The sequence below is a fragment of the Podarcis tiliguerta genome (assembly GCF_965153285.1).
Source record: "Podarcis tiliguerta genome assembly, chromosome: 13".
NCBI classification, from domain to species: domain Eukaryota; kingdom Metazoa; phylum Chordata; class Lepidosauria; order Squamata; family Lacertidae; genus Podarcis; species Podarcis tiliguerta.
In genome coordinates, this window is record NC_139546.1 from 1,881,488 (window position 1) to 1,900,432 (window position 18,945).

Here is an 18,945-nt window from a genome sequence, read left to right on the forward strand (position 1 = left end):
CCAGCTCAGCCAATACAATTCACTTATGCAACTCCATTGCTAAGGGCAGAAGAATCCAATTCAGTCTTCACTCTGAAGTAGGTCAGTTCAAGTTTATTAATAGTCTGCAGACCTTCAAATTCCAAAACATTGTATTTGATGCCATACAATGGAAAAATGCAAAGAATAATTCACTTTTCATTGGTAAGAATGTACACAAGATAAAAAAAAAACCAACTAGCCCCCCCATCAATTATGTAAAAGCTGCTAGTCAGATGTCAAGCCTTGCCTAGAACAAGCAGCTAAAGGTGTGTGCTTGGGAGAAGCAAACCTTTCAAGCAAAAACAACAAAATTGACAGAACCACCTCAAGTTTAGAATCTACCCCTAAAATTCACCGTTAGACCCCAGACAAAAGCTATGCCATGGATTTACCAACAAAGTCTTTAAGGGCAGGGCAAAACTGGCTCATATATGTAAGAAAACATTTTAACCAGAATTTATCTCTTTTGGGGGGGGGGGGAATATATCACTGAAACACTGAGTTCTTTTTCCAAGCGGGGGCAGGGGGTGTGGGGGTGTGGGTGGTGTCATTTTACCTCAATTCTAAGCAATTAGAGAGGTTTGGATACAGAGTAGCTCAGTGACATCTCACTAAACAGTTTGTACAACATCCAAATGCAGCCAGCTGGACTTAAAAGGGTAAGTAACCTTACCTGTAACCAGGTCACCTCCAGGTCCATGCCACTGAAATATTGGATCGATCAATTCTGAATTTCTCAGACGCTTTGTTACACATAGAATACGTGGACTGTTATGATTCAACCTGACGTATACTTTGACTGAAAATACAGTATAATTTAATCATCAATTGTAGGCAAAGCAAAGTACATCAAAAGTTCAATGGAATTCTACTAATAAAAACAAGGCTATGCTTTAAACCAGGGGTGCCCAAACATTTTTCAAAGAAGGTCAGATTTGATGGAAGTGAACATGCATGAGGGCCGACCAAAGTTGAGCTTTTTTTTAGGATTGAAGAGCTTTTGGGGGGATGTCCCCCCAAGGTTTATTGACCTTTTTAAAGGATTTGACAGCAATAAATGAATGAACTGCCACAGGGGCCTGATAAAACCAGCCGGAGGGCCGAATTGGGCCCCAAAGCAGACTTTGGATATGCCTGCCTTAAGAACTAGCACAAAATAACCCATATATAAAACACAGTACTTGTTGCTTCTTGTTATGTGTTACATACACACACAGACACATATAAAACACGGTACTTGTTGGTTCTAGCTCCTGAAAGCTCTATCTTAAAAGACCTCCAACCCCTTTGCCACCATCTATTTCCCGAATTCTTCCGTTGTCCCCCTGTTGTTGTCTTTTTATAATATAGCATTCATCAAGAATACAAACAACAAGTAATGGATACCGGTCACCAGCTACAAAGCGAAATGAGGTGGAAAATAATAGCAGCATGCTAAAATTGTACTTTGGCTTCAGGATCAGTGCTACAAACTTTTCTGTTTGTTTGGTTTTTGGGGGAGGAAAGCTGCACCCTACTTTGCTAAATTCCGACTTATCCTCATGAGGGAGGTTATAATCCCACTGACACCAGCCCCATATTTTTTCCACCTCTCTGACTTCCCCCTCTCTCATATCTATATCTATATCGGGGGAGGCAGCCTCGCCTGCACAGTAAGCGATAAAAAAAAGGGCGCTGCTGCTGCTGGGCTTTTCTTCGCGGGCTTTCTGCTGGGGAGGGTGTGGGCGAGGCGGAGAGCGCTCTGCACATGCTCAGGAGACGCCTTAGCCCACAATAAACACCCTCCCCCCCCGGAGGCAGCCCGGCCTCTCTTGGCGGCTCCCCACCTGCGCCGCTCCCGGACGAGGCTCCGCCGTTCTCCTCCACTGGCATTGCGCCGCCGCTTCCGACTTGCGCCGGGTTTCGAACGCCTTGCGGCGCTTCCGGCGGAGTGGGCGGGGGGAACCGCCCGCTTTCCAAATATTACAAGATAAATGTGGCGGCTTCGCGGGAAACTGCCGAGACAACAAATCCCTAGACTGGCGGCCGGCGGCGGCTACATGGGCCATATGACGAGGTCTGGCGGGCCGGATTCAGCCCGCGGGCCTTGTGTTTAAACAGAAAAGTATTTTGATTGCAAGATTAATTCTCAAGCCATACGTTGCATCTTCACCTTTTCTTGTGCATTCTGCTCCATATTTAGAAGGTGCCAACCCTGGTGTCCCCCCCCCCTTTTTTTTGCCAGGCCCCCAGGATCCTTAGAACCTCAAATAGTCTCTTGACCTCAGAGACTGCCTGGCCCTTACTCCCAAGGGCTAGGAGATGACTTTTCCTCACAAGAACCCCTTTTTGTTTTTATTTCCTAGGTGTATGGCTTTTCTCCCTGCACCCACATCTAAATGTCCATAGCATAGTAGTTCCATTCACCAGCCCATGCTATTCTGCAATATTCCCTTACTCCCAGAATCAGTCTCTTTCCTTTCTGGTTCTAATTGCAGCCTGTCTATTTTATTTCTACCTTCCTGGTCTTGTCCTTTCCCCTCTTCTAGCATCTGTTCCCTTCCACTCATGGCTCCTGTATCCTCCTGGCACTTAAGATACAAACACATAGGCAGCTCTCCTACAAACTCAGAACTGTTTGAACATGCTTAATGGCACATGCTAAAAAGCCAACTGGTCCTACATACCCTCAACAAAGATATAACCAAGACTTTCTAAACCATACTAGACACAAGTAGCAGGAAAAAAATGTGTACACGTTAAAGGGGAAACAGGGAAAATCTGGTAATTGTTCTCTCAAAATACGAAGTCACGTGTACAACTTCAAACACCTTTTTATATCACTCCATATTGCTTTGGCCACCTATCAAATGAGAGCAGCACTGTTCAAGAATACGTTTTTGACGCTCCCTCATTCTAAGTTTTAATGTAGTTAAATACTATTTTTAAAAATTTAGAATTATTTTTGGCAAATATATTATTCTGCAATAGTCAATACCACTCTAACATGGCAATCTTATGCATGTCTACTCAGACATGAGTCCCACTGAGTTCAATGGGCTTCCTCCCAAGTTAGATGTTTAGGATTGCAGTCTTAGTGTCACAGAATAATCATATAAATAGTATAACTGACCTTAAAGAAAACAGTATTTTAAAATCCAGCCATAACATTTTCATTGTTCAAAAGACTTCAAAAGATTAACATGAATGAATTAAAAATATTTACTTTATACCTGGTAAATTGGTTGATCCCACAACTTTCGATGTACTAGAATCTGTACTGGCCAAAGTATGAACTGTCAAAACAGAATTTTTAAAAGTTAGCATAAAAATTCAAGCTTCTTAGGAATAAAAAAAAAATGACAACTGATCATAACAAAATCAATGAACTTGAGCAAGTACCGTATTTTTTGCCCTATAGGACGCACCGTCCCATAAGGCGCACCTAGTTTTTTGGGGGGGAAATAAAGGAAAAACATTTTATTCCCCCCCCCCCAGGTGCGGGGCTGGGGAAGCCTGAGCTTCCCCCGACCCCAGCCCTCAGAACAGGCAACTCTCCGCAAGCCGCGGGAGCCCAGCGCGGGCTCCCATAGCTTGCGGAGATCTGCGCAAAGCCTGGTGAGAGGGGTCGGTGCACACCAACCTCTCTCGCTCTCCAGGCTTCAGCGAATGCCTGCATTCGCCCCATAGGACGCACACACATTTCCCCTTCATTTTTGGGGTGAAAAATACGGTATAATTAGGCAGTGACTGTAACAAGAGACATAATACTGTAAATCATAGGTTATGAAGCAGTGGTCAAGGAGCATGGTGGCCCATCCCCCTCCCTTCCCACCTGTCACTTGCTGGCTTTGGAGAAGAACCGACCTTGAATTATGCCAGAGCTACCCATCACATCAAAACTCCAACACAGCCTCAGTGCAGTGCTGTGGATAGAATTTCAGATGTGGATGCTACTGCTGGGATCAAATTCACACACTGTTGGGGTCACTCATTCACTTTCAGACTAAGTAACCTTACAGAATGCAATGTAATGATTCCCATGAAAAGCCGTTTGAGCTCCTTGGAAGGGCAGCATACAAGAACAATTTTTAAAAGTCTGAGAGATTTACTAGAAGAGCTGCTGTAGATGGCAAACACGTAACAATGATAAATATCATTCTATGGTAACCTCCCTTTTATTCCTTTCTTTATCTGCATTTGGAAAGAGGATGGATCTTCTTTTAAAAAGTACAGTTGTACCTTGGTTGTTGAACGCCTTGTGACTCAAATGTTTTGGCTCCCGAACGCCACAAACCCGGAAGTGAGTGTTCCAGTTTGTGAATGTTCTTTGGACCCCGAACATCGAACACAGCTTCCGCTTGAGTGCAGAAAGCTCCTGCAGCCAATCAGAAGCTGCACCTTGGTTTTTGAATATTTTCAGAAGTTGAACGGATTTCCCAAACAGATTCCATTTGAAAAGCAAGGTGCAACTGTACTTTAAACATATTCTATATTCAGTAAAGGGACGCGGGTGGCGCTGTGGGTAAAACCTCAGCGCCTAGGACTTGCCGATCGCATGGTCGGAGGTTCGAATCCACTCGGCGGGGTGCGCTCCCGTCGTTCGGTCCCAGCGCCTGCCAACCTAGCAGTTCAAAAGTACCTCTGGGTGCAAGTAGATAAATAGGGAGCGCTTACCAGCGGGAAGGTAAATGGCGTTTCCGTGTGCTGTGCTGGCTCGCCAGATGCAGCTTTGTCATGCTGGCCACGTGACCCAGAAGTGTCTTCGGACAGCGCTGGCCCCCGGCCTCTTAAGCGAGATGGGCGCGCAACCCCAGAGTCGGACATGACTGGCCCGTACGAGCAGGGGTACCTTTACCTTTTATATATTCAGTAAATAAATTTCCTTTTTTTAAAAAAATTAATTTTTATTAACCGACCAATCAAATCAAATCAAATCAAATCACATCACATAAATTTCGAATTACAAAGCCGAATTTTAAATTTTTGTTGAGGGGACCCATATTTCAAGTTCCAAAGGGGATTCCAATCATCTTCTTGCTGCTGCGTTAATATCCACAAATCTGTCCAAATAATGTCCATAATTCTATCCAGTCCTATCTTGCTGTTCTCACATCTTGTTCGTATATTTTTCTTTTTTTCTTTATGATCTCTTCTGATAATCTCCTTAAGCAGGTAAACACCAGTTTTAATCCTGTGTGAATTTTCCGTTCGTCCAATCATCATATCGAGATGGTTTCCACATATCTTCACTTTTATAAATAAAAGCACTCTTTCCATCATCAGTCTCGCATCTGTCGCCTTCTTTAGTCCCTCTGAGGAGGCTCACCCACAATATGAAAACAGATCTATCCCTCCTCCCAGACATAATGGCGACACTATTTTTTGCTGCGTCATTCCAAAGCTCTTATACTTTGCACAGTCTCCTTAAAACATGCTTTGGTTAGAAAATTATCTCCACAGTCTTAAATCCTCAGCTTAAGTCATTTAAACAGCAGTTCTGACTTGTGGGGGGGGATTCTTGGTTAATCACATAGAGAAAAGAAAGCCCCCCCCCAGTCCCGTTGCCCAACATACCGAGCCTTGGTGTGTCTTCTAATGACTTATTCCTGTTCCTCCGACCCGTCTTGTTTCTCAGAGATCTCTTTGGTAAGCAGTCTTTACTCCCCCTTCTTCCTTGAAATATGTGCATTAGCTTCCTCCTAATTGTTTCTTTTCAAGTTGCTGCAGCTAGAGGCGCGGATCAGAGACAGCGTCCAGGAGCGCCAAAGTCCGCACAAGGGCTTTCTGCCTAGTGCCCCACGCCCTCAAATTCGGGGGTGGTATAGGGCACAGCAGGCAAGGGCAGTCCCACCCACCCACTGGGGGGGGCAGGAGGCTGTTTACTCCCATCACAGCCTCTTAATTACCTCGTGTGGGTCGGAGAGATGTTATTGTCAGCCATCTTCCGATGCGCCCCTAGTGGCCCCTCCTCAGTAAATAAATTTCCTATTGCAAAGTGCAAGATGCTCTCAGCAAAACTACTAAAGCTCCTGATTTTACAAGCGTCAAACATGAAGAGATCTGATCTAGCTAAAGAAAAGGTTTGCAATTATGGATAAACTCTGAAATTAACAGGAAATCCCATATGGCCTTTGGCACAATAGACTTGTGTGCTTAACTATGTGTTAACCCCAGACTAATCATTGGTTTGTCATGGTCTATCTACTAGTTAATATATTAATGTGAAAGATACTGCTTTATTTCTTTTTTCTAAAACTCTGCTATGTTTATATTAAAATAGATATTTGATACTTAATATTCAACACATTTAAGATTTCACTTAAAAAGGTAAAGGTACCCCTGCCCGTACGGGCCAGTCTTGACAAACTCTAGGGTTGTGCGCCCATCTCACTCAAAGAGGCCGGGGGCCAGCGCTGTCCGAAGACACTTCCGGGTCACGTGGTCAGCGTGACATCGCTGCTCTGGCGAGCTAGAGCCGCACACGGAAACGCCGTTTACCTTCCCGCTTAGTAAGCGGTCCCTAATCACAATTCCGTATTACTGAGACAGCAAACTTTAATAAATGGATTAATAAATAAGACCCTTGTATTAATGTTTCTGGAATTGAAATTTTAAATCTAATTAATATAATTATTTGTATATTTCCTTGGGTGTTATTTACAGGAGAGAATTATAGCGGTGATATAAATATTTAACAAGCAACTAGTTATATGGGAATAAGCCAACTGAGCTTAATAGGATTTATGAGTAGATGTGTTTATAGGGACTGCACCATAAAGGGCAGGGGGCTAAACAAGCAAAACATCAAAACACTTTTAGAACTCTATCATTTGAGTAGTGATTTCTTCTAAGCCTAGGACCACAAAACTTCAACAAGTTCTTACATCTTGGAAGTTTTAATCTAATTGCTACCAGAGACAATGTGATCCCATCTGATAAAATTAACTTTAGGTAAAGGGACCCCTGACCATTTGGTCCATTCATGGCCGACTCTGGGGTTGCTGCACTCATCTCGCTTTATTGGCTGAGGGAGCCGGCGTACAGCTTCCGGGTCATGTGGCCAGCATAACTAAGTGAACCAGAGCAGTGCACGGAAACGCCGTTTACCTTCCCGCCGGAGCGGTACCTATTTATCTACTTGCACTTTGACATGCTTTCGAACTGCTAGGCTGGCAGGAGCTGGGACTGAGCAACGGGAGCTCACCCCGTCACGGGGATTCAAACCACCAACCTTCTGATCAGCAAGTCCTAGGCTCAGCGGTTTAACCCACAGCGCCACCCGCGTCCATAAGATTAACTTAATTTGTCCTTAAAACTTCTGGATCCATTGCATATAAAATTGAGTGCTTGTTAAACAACAAATAGGTAAAGGTAAAGGGACCCCTGACCATTAGGTCCAGTCGTGTCCGACTCTGGGGTTGCGGCGCTCATCTTGCTTTATTGGCCGGGGGAGCCGGCGTAAAGCTTCCGGGTCATGTGGCCAGCATGACTAAGCCCCTTCTGGAGAACCAGAGCAGTGCATGGAAATGCCGTTTACCTTTCCGCCGGAGCGGTACCTATTTATCTAATTGCACTTATAATAACAAATATAAACAACAAATAACATCATATAATTATATTATATTATATTATATTATATTATAATAATATAACATAATATAATATAATATAAATTATATTATATTATATTATATTATATTATATTATATTATATTATATTACAGTGATGCCCCGCAAGACGAATGCCTCGCAAGACGGAAAACCCGCTAGACGAAAGGGTTTTCTGTTTTGGAGGTGCTTTGCAGGACAAATTTCTCTATGGGCTTGCTTCGCAAGACGAAAATGTCTTGCGATTTTTTTTCGCTCCCCAACCCCTTTTTCAAAGGCACTAAGCTGCTAATAGCCTTTTAGCAGCTAATCCGCTAATCCCTTAAGCCTTTAATAGCTGCTAATAGCCGCTAAACCGCTAATAGCGCTAATCCGCTAATAGGGTTGCTTCGCAAGACGAAAAAAACGCTAGACGAAGAGACTCGCGGAACGGATTCTTTTCGTCTTGCGAGGCACCACTGTATTGTACTGTATTGTATTGTATTGTATTATATTATATTATCATATCATATCATATTATAATTAACAACAAATAACATCAGTCCAAATATGAAAAGTGGTTTTGGGGGTTTTATTTTTGAGCAACATACCTGTGCTTTTCCAGCATCCTGAGCTTGATCTATTATTCAAGCTACTTTCATCCCATCTGTTCAATATTTCTAAGTTTTTAGTTTCAGATTTTCTGAACAGAAAAAACATGCAGTAGCTAGAGCCACAAGATGGAGCACTTTAACTGCTAATACAAAATACTAGTAGTATAAATAAAAAAACTGATTTATAGAGTATACATCAAACTTCTTTGAGCATGTTTTCAGTACACATCGTCTATTTATTTATAAATGTACTGATAAAAAAGCTTGGTAATGCACCAACATTATGCATATATGTTTATTTTTAAACGTTATGTTAAAAATTCTACAAAAAGCTTTTTTTAAAAATCATCAAATCAAAGTTCAGAAACAGTATAAAAGACTGAAAACCAAAACAAAACCAGTTCTTTAAAATTTAGAACATTTTCCTTGAGGAGAAGAAGAAGAAGAAGAGGAGGAGGAGGAGGAGTTTGGATTTGATATCCCGCCTTTCACTCCCTTTAAGGAGTCTCAAAGCGGCTAACATTCTCCTTTCCCTTCCTCCCCCACAACAAACACTCTGTGAGGTGAGTGGGGCTGAGAGACTTCAGAGAAGTGTGACTGGCCCAAGGTCACCCAGCAGCTGCAGGTGGAGGAGCGGAGACGTGAACCCGGTTCCCCAGATTACGAGACTACCACTCTTAACCACTACACCACCCTGGCTCTCGAGAAAAGAAATATAATTAGAAAGTTCTTATGACAATACTCAAGGAAAAATATATTAGAAGTGTTGTAATGTGTTTTTGAAACCACTTTGAATATACAGAGATTTTGAACAGATCTTACACTTTCTCTCTAGAAATACCAACATGCTTTTTATATTTATTCACGGTCCACAGTATACTACTTACTGACCTGGCTCACATGTAATGCTAAGATAAACCATGGTTTACAACTAGCTGCTTCTCTGGAGGAGATAAATGATGAGCCTGGGTTCAGATGACAGGTAAGGCAAACCATGACTTACCTGACAGCAATACAGCATGACTAGTGGAACACATTGGCTGCAATCTGTTCTCTGGGAACCTGTACGTCTGTGGGAAGTCATGGTTTGGCTTAGTTTATGTGTGAACTGAGCCACAGTACAGTATAGCACATGATATAAGGCAGTAATTGTCAGAGGGGTTTCAAACCTGATGCATGATTTTACACTAAACTTAAAACAATTCAGGTGACCGTGTGTAAGAAAGTATTTCTTATAAGTTTTTGTTTATTTGAGTGTATATAGCAATATAAGGTAGAGGAAAACAAGGACTGACTGATTTGATTTGGGTGGTTTGGGAAGGGAAGCAGCTATAGCTCAATGTTTCCCAGTCTGCAAAAAGTTTCTGTAAACTCAATTACTTAGAAGAAAAGTAGAGTTAATGTGGCAGGGAATTGTTATACCTGACATAAAGATATATTGAATGTATATGTTGTTCATGAAGATGTCAGTCAGGATATTTATAAATTTACTTAAATTTGTGTACAACCCTTCAATTGAAGATCAAAAAACAAAATGAGAACACAAAATACACAATAAAAAAGCAAATAGATAACCCACTTCCCATGGTTGTAGGATGTTATTCAGCCAAAGGCCTGGTTATAGAGAAACATTTCCACATGGCTTCTAGAGATACTGGTATGTAATGAAGGCCTACCAGTCAAGCCTCCCATTTACAATTACCGTATTTTTCGCCCTATAGGACGTACTTTTTCCCCTCCAAAAATGAAGGAGAAATCTGGGTGCGTCCTATGGATTTGGGTTAATTTTGGGTTAAAAAAAATAAGGGTCATCTTATACACAGAAAAATACGGTATGTGGGGGGATGAGCTCTTAGGCAACTATTTACAAAAAGGCAGCAGTCTACTTGTCCTGATAACCATAAACCAGGGAAGGAAATCACAGAATTAATGAGTTGGGAGTCACCTACTAGTCCAACCCGCTATCAGTGCAGGATATGCAATCCAAGATTGCATTATTATTATTATTTTACTTGTCCATATGACTGGGTTGCCGAAGCCTGACAGATGCCTGTTGAATCTCTGTTCAAATATTTTAAAACTTTCAGGAGAGGTAACCACCTCATGCAGCAGTTTCACTGTCAAGCAGCTCTTACCTTTAAGTTCCTTCTAATCTTTAGCCAAAATCTACTTCCCTGCAATTTCCACCTATTATATTCTATTCCTATGCAAAAGCCTTTGACTGTGTCGACCACAGCAAACTATGACAAGTTCTTAAAGAAATGGGAGTGCCTGATCACCTCATTTGTCTCCTGAGAAATCTCTATGTGGGACAAGAAGCTACAGTTAGAACTGGATATGGAACAACGGATTGGTTCAAAATTGGGAAAGGAGTACGACAAGGCTGCATACTGTCTCCCTGCTTTTTTAACTTATATGCAGAATTCATCATGCAAAAGGCTGAGCTGGATGGATCCCAAGCCAGAATTAAGATTGCCGGAAGAAATATCAATAACCTCAGATGACGCAACCTTGTTGGCAGAAAGTGAGGAGGAATCAAAGAACCTTTTAATGAGGGTGAAAGAGGAGAGCGCAAAATATGGTCTGAAGCTCAACATCAAAAAAAATGAAGATCATGGCCACTGGTCCCATCACCTCCTGGCAAATAGAAGGGGAAGAAATAGAGGCAGTGAGAGATTTTACTTTCTTGGGCTCCATGATCACTGCAGATGGTGACAGCAGTCACGAAATTAAAAGACGCCTGCATCTTGGGAGAAAAGCAATGACAAACCTAGACAGCATCTTAAAAAGCAGAGACCTTGCCAACAAAGGTCTGTATAGTTAAAGCTATGGTTTTCCTAGTAGTGATATATGGAAGTGAGAGCTGGACCATAAAGAAGGCTGATTGCCGAAGAATTGATGCTTTTGAATTCTGGTGCTGGAGGAAACTCTTGAGAGTCCCATGGACTGCAAGAAGATCAAACCTATCCATTCTGAAGGAAATCAGCCCTGAGTGCTCACTGGAAGGACAGATCGTGAAGCTGAGGCTCCAATACTTTGGCTACCTCATAAGAAGAGGAGACTCCCTGGGAAAGACCCTGATGTTGGGAAAGATGGAGGGCACACAAGGAGAAGGGGACGACAGAGGATGAGATGGTTGGACAGTGTTCTTGAAGCTGCCAGCATGAGTTTGACCATACTGCGGGAGGCAGTGGAAGACAGGAGTGCCTGGCATGCTCTGGTCCACGGGATCACGAAGAGTCGGACACAACTAAACAATAACAACATTATATTCCTGTCCTTTGAAGCACCAGAAAACAAATATTTTCAATCTTCTGTTGTAACAGCCCTTGAGAGATTTGAGGACTGCTATCATGTTCCTCCTTAAATTTCTCTTGTCCATGCTAAACATGTCAGCTGTTTCTCATAGGACTTGGTTTCCAGCCCCCCACCCCCATCCTGATCACCCTTCTCTGGACCAGCTCCAGTTGGGTAAATGTCCTTAAAATGTGGCATCCAAAACTAGACACAGTACTCCAGAAGCAACCCAACTAGCATAAATGGAGTGCAACTATTATGATTTGGCCACAATCTGCCCATTAATGCAGTATAAGTTTTTCACGTTACAGGTAGGTAGCCGTGTTGGTCTGCCATAGTCGAAACAAAATAAAAAAATTGCTTCCAGTAGCACCTTAGAGACCAACTAAGTTTATTGTTGGTATGAGCTTCCATGTGCATGCACACTTCTTCAGATACCAACTTTTTCAAGTCATGCTTTAGCTTATGATTAGCTAAGACACACACTGTCTTCATTTACATAATGCTAAATCAAGGTGTGATATGTTTAAACACAAGCTCTAGCATTCCTCTATTTGTCCACCCAAGAGCAACACAACCATGAACTTGGCTTAGCCGGATATCCAAATCAGTGTTTGTGGTTTGTTTCTCTCCAAACCACAATGTAAAGCCAAGGTTTGTTCTTGGGTTTCTGAGACTTGTGGGTATAGGGTGGTATAAAAATTTAATAAATCACCTTCCTTTCTTGTTATTGCTTCAAATACAGTATAGTGCTTTCTTAGCATTTCTAACAAGAATCAGGTCTTGGTAGGTTTATTGTACCCATTCTTTGTTATCTGGCCCACCACTTTCAATTATATACTGCTCTGAGATTTTCAGATGAAGGGTGGTATATTAATTTAATAAATCAGAAATATATTGCTTTTTAAGCCTTGACTTCTTGAGAGATCCTCCTCTCTTTTGAAATAGTTTGCACCCACACTTCCACCATTTCACTGTTCAGAATCCCCAAGTCCCCGTTTTCTCTCTCATGGCATCCTCCTCACCATCACGAACAACTGCGGGAGTATTTTTGGGAGGAAGTTGGGGAAATACATATGGGAGCAGTTACGTTTTGCACTAAACAAACGCGAGTAAATGCCTGCGCGCTCGCCTCCTATAGTTATAAATGCCAGAAACCTTAATTCGAAAACAAAAAAAGATGGCAATCTCAGGATCGGGGCGCACGATGCGCACTTTCTGCGCATTTTGAGGAGAACCTGATACGCACGGAGCGCGCGTCAACAGGAGGGCTGGCTTCGCCCGAAGCCCCTCTGGGCCAGATGGAAGCGCCTCCCCCGCCGGCCCCTCACCTGAGGCGAGGCCCTGCAGCACCGAGAGCGCCACGACCAGCAGCGGCGCGCAGAGGAAGGTGCGAGGCGGCGGCGCGAGCCTCCTCCGCCGCAGGCGCCGCATTTCCCCCGCCGGAAAAGGCGCCTCCTGCTGCCGCTCGCGCTCTTTCCCAGCCGGGGCGGGAGCGCAGCGAGGTCGTTAACCGCCGGCCTTCGACTCCCTCGTCACAATGGCCGCGGGAGGCGCCGCCGAAGGAGAAGAACCACCGCCGCGCGCCTCGGGGTTCCGCGCAGCCGCGGAGCATTGGCGGACTTTCCGCCTCGCGCCCCGCCCTCTTTCCGAGCGCCGCTGTTTCCCACGCGCCACGACTTTAAGCGCGCGCTGGCCTTGGATTGGTCGGCTCCGGCGGGGGGGGGGCAGGGCGGCAGAGGCGCCTCAGAAGGTTCCGCTCGGGCCTCCGGCGGCTGCGCCCCAAGCAAATGCCTTGCGGTCTTCTTGAAGGGCAGCATATCAACTGAATGGAGGAGGATATTGGGGGGGGGGACCCCTGGATCCAGCAAGTGTTAAAATATAAGCCGGGTGATGGCCTGGGTGGTGGGCCGTTAAGGGAAGAAAGGAAGGGCTCTTTGCAGATACCCTCCCTCAACTGTTAGTTAAAAAGGACAAAAAGAAGACGGAAGGGCAGAGGAGAGTGATGTGAACAGCAGGCTAGGAAACCGTAGAGCAAGAAGTGAGGGAACCACGAATCCCAGGCTGCAGCCATGGGGGAAGCAAGACTCTTGGGGGTGTTAATGCTGTCAGCCCCTCCATCGTAGACTCAGGTTGTATACAGCGGACACAAGTTGTGAACGTGATCTGTGTGGGAGGCACATTCGCAATGTGCTGCATCTGCACACACGCAGGTTGCGATCCAGTGCTTCTGTGCACCCGCAACGCGCGATTTAGCACTTCTGCTCATGCACGAGCGCCGAAACCCAAAAGTAACCTGTTCCGGTACTTCCAGGTTTGGCACGGTGCACAACCCGAAAACGCACAACCTGAACCGTCCGAGGTATGACTGTATATGCATAAATAAGTCTTATGTCATAAAGACACCACCGTGTCTGCTGTACAAAAGGAAACACAAACCCTGGATGAGTGCCTGGAACCTCGCACTGCTCAGAGATTTGGAGTGGCGTGCAACACGGGGGCTAGAAGTGGGGTCCGTGTTTTCTGGAGGAGGGCCTGTGAGCAAAGTGTGCCTGAATCAAGATGGAGGGAGGAATAGCAACACTCCTTGAGCAGCTTGAGACAATAGAGCAACGGCCGAGCCAGTGGTTTGAGCAAATGACCCTGTGGCAGAGCCAGCATTTTGGTAGAGTGTAGCAGCTGCAAGCAGAGTGTGTAAGAAGCCTTCTTGGAAAGAAGGAATTCATTAGCTTTTAAACAATCATCCATGTAACCTTATTTTGCTAAGTGCCTGAGCTTAAAAGCCTGCCTGAAAGTTAAGTCCTCTGTCCTGCAAGACTTTCTCTTTCATCGAGATATGCCAGGGGCAACTGAGGGCTCACCCACACTTCCACTGGTCCTGTGTTCTCCACCACTTGTGCCGCCGCCGCTTTCCCCCAGAAAACCCACTGTTTACTGTTGAAACACAGCAAACATCAATCGGGTTTCCTGCATATGATGTTTGCTCCGATTCAGCAGTAAGCAGCAGGTTTTCCCAGGGGAAATGATGCAGTGAGCAGTAAACCTCTCAGACCAGTGCCTAGAAAGCACAGGCAAATGGAGGTGTGGGCAAGCAGGAGCAGGGGACTTTGGACCCTTTGGATGATGCTGAGCTGTGTCAGCCGTCCGCCTCAGCCTGTGTGGCCAATGACCAGGGATGAGTTGCAGTCCCACAGTGGGGTGGGTAGGGGACAACAAAAGTTCCCCATGCCCAGATACTGCTCTAATAGTCGCTGCATTCACTCACCACCTAACAGTTCTGCGATCCAGAATCGGAAATGGAATGTCGGTTTAGATACTGAACAGTGCCATAAAAACAACTTATCAGTCAAATGTTAATCGCCGGGATGTTATAAACAGATGTACCAGTCATCTGCTGTCATATTATATTCTTTTTTAATTGCCTTGTTTATATGTTAATTAAATAAAATTTATTATCTTTTTTAAAAGAGAAGGTCCTGCTTGCAGGCTTCCATAGACATCTGGTTGGCCACTGAAAATAGGATGCTGAACTAGGTGGGCCTTTGGCCTGATCCATTAGATCTCTTCTTATATTATTAAAAAGAGTACACAGTGGTACCTCGGGTTACATACTTAATTCATTCCGGAGGTCTCTTCTTAACCTGAAACTGTTCTTAACCTGAAGCACCACTTTAGCTAATGGGGCCTCCCGCTGCTGCTGCGCTGCTGGAGCACGACTTCTGTTCTCATCCTGAAGCAAAGTTCTTAACCCGAGGTATTATTTCTGGGTTAGTGGAGTATGTAACCTGAAGCATATGTAACCCGAGGTACCACTGTACAATATATTTTTTTAAGCACACTTGGGTTTTTTTGAGGGGCGGTGCAAGTAATATTAATCTTTTAGCTTTTTTATTAAATCTGTTATCAAACTTATCAGGTAAAAGATGTGTTTCACAGTTGATTTGGGAGCAGTATAAAGGAATTTGGTCAGCTTTTTTTTTTTAATTAAAAAAAATCATTTTATAAGATTGTGTAGGAAAGTGGAATTGGAGAGGAAGAGGTGGATCCAGCAACAGAACACTGTAGTACTGTGGAATGTTCTTGTTTACTCTTCTAATCAGGTCTGCCCTGTCCTCTACTGTACTGTAATCCTTTACCCACCTTTTTCCAATTCATACCCCAAGAGTCAGTCACAACATCCTGTGGAGTGCGCTCAGTTATGCCTGGGCTCTTTTGGGGGATGGAAGGGGGTTCCTCCTTTAGAATATTGTCCTCTAAAGCTTCTTTGGACTTCTGCAAACCTTGACATTCCCTCCACATCCGCTGGTACCTTCCTCTTGTATGAGGATATTGTTGTTTTGGCGATGTAAGCATTGGTACTCGCATCTACAAGATGGACCTGCAACAAAATGTTGTTGTGTAGAGTGCTTCTGTTCAGGAGACTCTCTTCTCCCTAGTTTTCTGTCTACCCCACACACATTCAGCAGTCCATGCACACTGAACCAAAGTCTCATTGGGCTATTTTGAAGGGGTTCTGTTAGGATTTTTTCTAAAGTTTTTATTTTGTACTTCTGCAAATCTTGGGCTTCCCCAGCACCCGTGTGTGTGTGTGTGTGAGACCATTTTTTTTTACTACGTAAGGATAGGCACTTGAAAAAATGAGTCTGTGAGTCTAGTATTAGCATACTAAATGTGGTGGTGGGTTAGAAAGAGGGAAAGCTTTGCAATTCATTTTTCATTTATCTTCACAGTAATCTTTTGAAAAGAGATAAACAAACATTCCCAAAGCACCAGAGGGCTCTAGTACACTTCCTTCGCTGACCTTATAAAAGGTGACCCCCAAACATTACCGCTCAGGAAGATGAGGAAGGCCAAACTCTAATATTGTTACAAAAGTCCCTCTTGTTACAAGCCTGCCCCTCTCTCTGCCAAGTGGTGGCGAGAGCCCATGGGGTCTGTGTCCCTTTGGAGAACAGAAGACACGGTGGAGACTGTCTGGCTTTAAGAAATATGGTTTATTCAGTCTGCATGGAGGAAGTCCAGATCTTATGGCATAGTCATTTCACGAGGTAGCAGCGCAGGCTGCCTGCAGCCAGCCTCCAAAGATGAATCTGCTCCTCTTCCCCCTTCTTCTTCCCAGAAACCCCTTGTCCTCCATCAGAGCAGTTACCCTGGCAACCTCCCAAATCCCCAGTCTCTGTTCACACCTGGTGGAAGGAGTTCCCTTGTATTGTTCTTGTTCCTCAATTATTCCTTGATCACTGTAGCTCAGGAATTCCTTTGCAGCTTGCATTCTCCCATCATATCACAAACAACCCAAATCCTAGCATTTATTAATTTCTAGGGCTTACCCTAAATCTATAACACTATATAAGGTGATTATTTTGAACTTTGATGTTTGACAATCTAAATCTTTAATACATTTTAAAACATTGCAGTAGGGAAGAAAAAAGCATATAAATTATTTGTGAAGCAGAGAAAACGATTGCTTCATTCATAGATCAGAAAGATCACTGCCTTTTCTCCTGGATCCAAATCCCTAAGAAATGCATCACTACAACTTCATTGTGTGCTCATGTTCTACTGTCACTAAGCAACAAAGAGACTCTTCTCATTTGACAAGAAGTGTTGACTTCTCATTTGACAAGTGTTTTCTTCCATAAGTTGGAAAGGTTTTTGGTTGTGTCGGTGTGCTGTTAGTTTCCGTGTGAGTTCCTGGACAGGATTAGAAAACAATCAAGACTCTAATATCTCTACTTGGAAACAATACAAAAATAATTATGACTTCTGGAGTCACTGCAAGGCAGTTCAGCCACTTCAATTCTCACAAGATGCATCAGAAGCAGCATGAAGGTCTCTTAAAGAGAATGTATATGCCTTTTGTGAGAGGACCTGAAGACAGACACTTTTTTACCAGTTTCCACGACAAATGCAGTAATGCTTTTCTCAAATCCAATCCATTCATTCGACCTGAAGATAAATCCTACCTTTTAGCTCCACATCGGGATGATCTGCCAATAATTAACCCTAGTTCAGGATTTGTGAGCCCAGGAGGTGCAGTTGAAGCTAACCAAATCATGTACAGCAAAAACAAGGAACCCCTGGGGAATGGTAAAGATGTGCAGCCTCCACCGTCGGCCCCCTTCCCACATACGACACACCAGCCTGCAAACAGAAGACTCTCGGTATTGGAAGAGATAAAGCAGGACCAGCAGTGGAACTCAAGAGCAGTGCCAGATATTTCTCTCAGGTCCAAACTTGGAGGTACATGGTGCTATCTTTTACTGTTCTCATTGTATTCACTATATTGTCTGATGAAAGGACACAAGGTGCATAAATGATGTCCCTTGAAGTGCCAAAATGCATGCTATGCAGAGTTTTATTTAACTTTCCCCCTAGTGAATGAAAAAGTTGCAGTGCTGAAGGAGAACAGGTGAGGGGAATGGGTTGTTTAACCTTTTCTCTGCTGACCATGGTTCTACTTAAGTTCAGTTGGCAGGGCGTTTGCAGGGGCAAAATCTGTTTCCTCCCTGCAGTACTGGGTTTATCAAATGTAGAGGGCGGACTTAACCCTCACTCAGACAGGGTTCTGGGTGCACCCTTTTGGTTTCTTCCATGCAGTATGAGTAAATGCTGTCATGCACTTCAAAGGGGGAAAGTGGAGTACTGCATTTGAGGACACTGTTCTATGGAGAGCAAATGCACGCATCCCTCTCCTGATCCTGAATAATCTCTCCTCCACTGACAGAGACAACAAGTTGTCGCTGCAATATACAGGCACATTTCCCACTCCCCACTCCTTCGTGATAGACTGCTTCTGTTGCTGCAATTTTTATTTCCTGATTTATTTTTATATTGTTTGATATTTTGTGGTTGCAAGCTACCTTGACTTATTTTATAAAGAAAGTAGGTAGAAATCTTAAGTTTTTAAAACAAATAAATTTAAATATTGATAGGTGGTTTGTTAGCTATAACATAAGAATATATAAGATGAGATATGGCTTGCCTGTCCAAACAACTCAGATCATGTAACTGTTTGCTAAAGTATACGTTGTGTTGTTCCAAAGGCTCACTAATCTAAAGCAGAAGAGAGCTGGTGGTTCATTTTCAATCTAAGAGGCTAAATTTAATTTCAAGTCCCACCTCTGCCATGGATTCATTATGTGGCCTTGGTTAAATCACCGCACTTCAGCCTCAGATCACATCCACACCACACATTGAAAGGACTCTGTCATTGCTTCCCCCAAAGGATCATGGGAACTAGTTCAAGGTTCCAACAATGCTTAGCACCTGTTACAAACTACAGTTCCCAGGATTCTTTGTGGGAAGCTGAAGGGAGGGTATAAGAGTTCTTTAAATGTATGGTGTGGATGTAACCTATATCTGTGGGAGGGAAATAAAAAGGAACTATATGTACTTCATGGGAGAGTTTGAAGAACAAACACAGAAAAAACTGTAAAACATC

General features: G+C 43.7%; 2 protein-coding genes across 3 annotated transcripts in view; one reads left to right on the plus strand and one right to left on the minus strand.

The window, feature by feature from the left end:
• The window catches only part of ZPBP (zona pellucida binding protein), a 39,420-nt gene extending 26,466 nt beyond the window's left edge, over positions 1-12,954 (minus strand). Inside the window, exons 1-3 of the mRNA XM_083408004.1 lie at positions 12,833-12,954; positions 3,234-3,296; positions 695-820 (exon numbers count right to left, since the gene is read on the minus strand). Of these exons, the coding sequence (XP_083264130.1) occupies positions 695-820; positions 3,234-3,296; positions 12,833-12,935 (292 nt within the window). The 5' untranslated portion in view covers positions 12,936-12,954. The remainder of the gene's footprint in view (positions 1-694; positions 821-3,233; positions 3,297-12,832) is intronic.
• A 137-nt stretch (positions 12,955-13,091) lies between these two features.
• Positions 13,092-18,945, plus strand: part of SPMIP7 (sperm microtubule inner protein 7) — a 29,158-nt gene continuing 23,304 nt past the window's right edge. The window contains exon 1 of one of the 2 annotated variants that reach the window (XM_083407921.1): positions 13,092-17,744. In XM_083407921.1, the coding sequence (XP_083264047.1) occupies positions 17,261-17,744 (484 nt within the window). In that variant the 5' untranslated portion in view covers positions 13,092-17,260. The remainder of the gene's footprint in view (positions 17,745-18,945) is intronic. The other variant, XM_083407920.1, reaches the window with a different exon arrangement.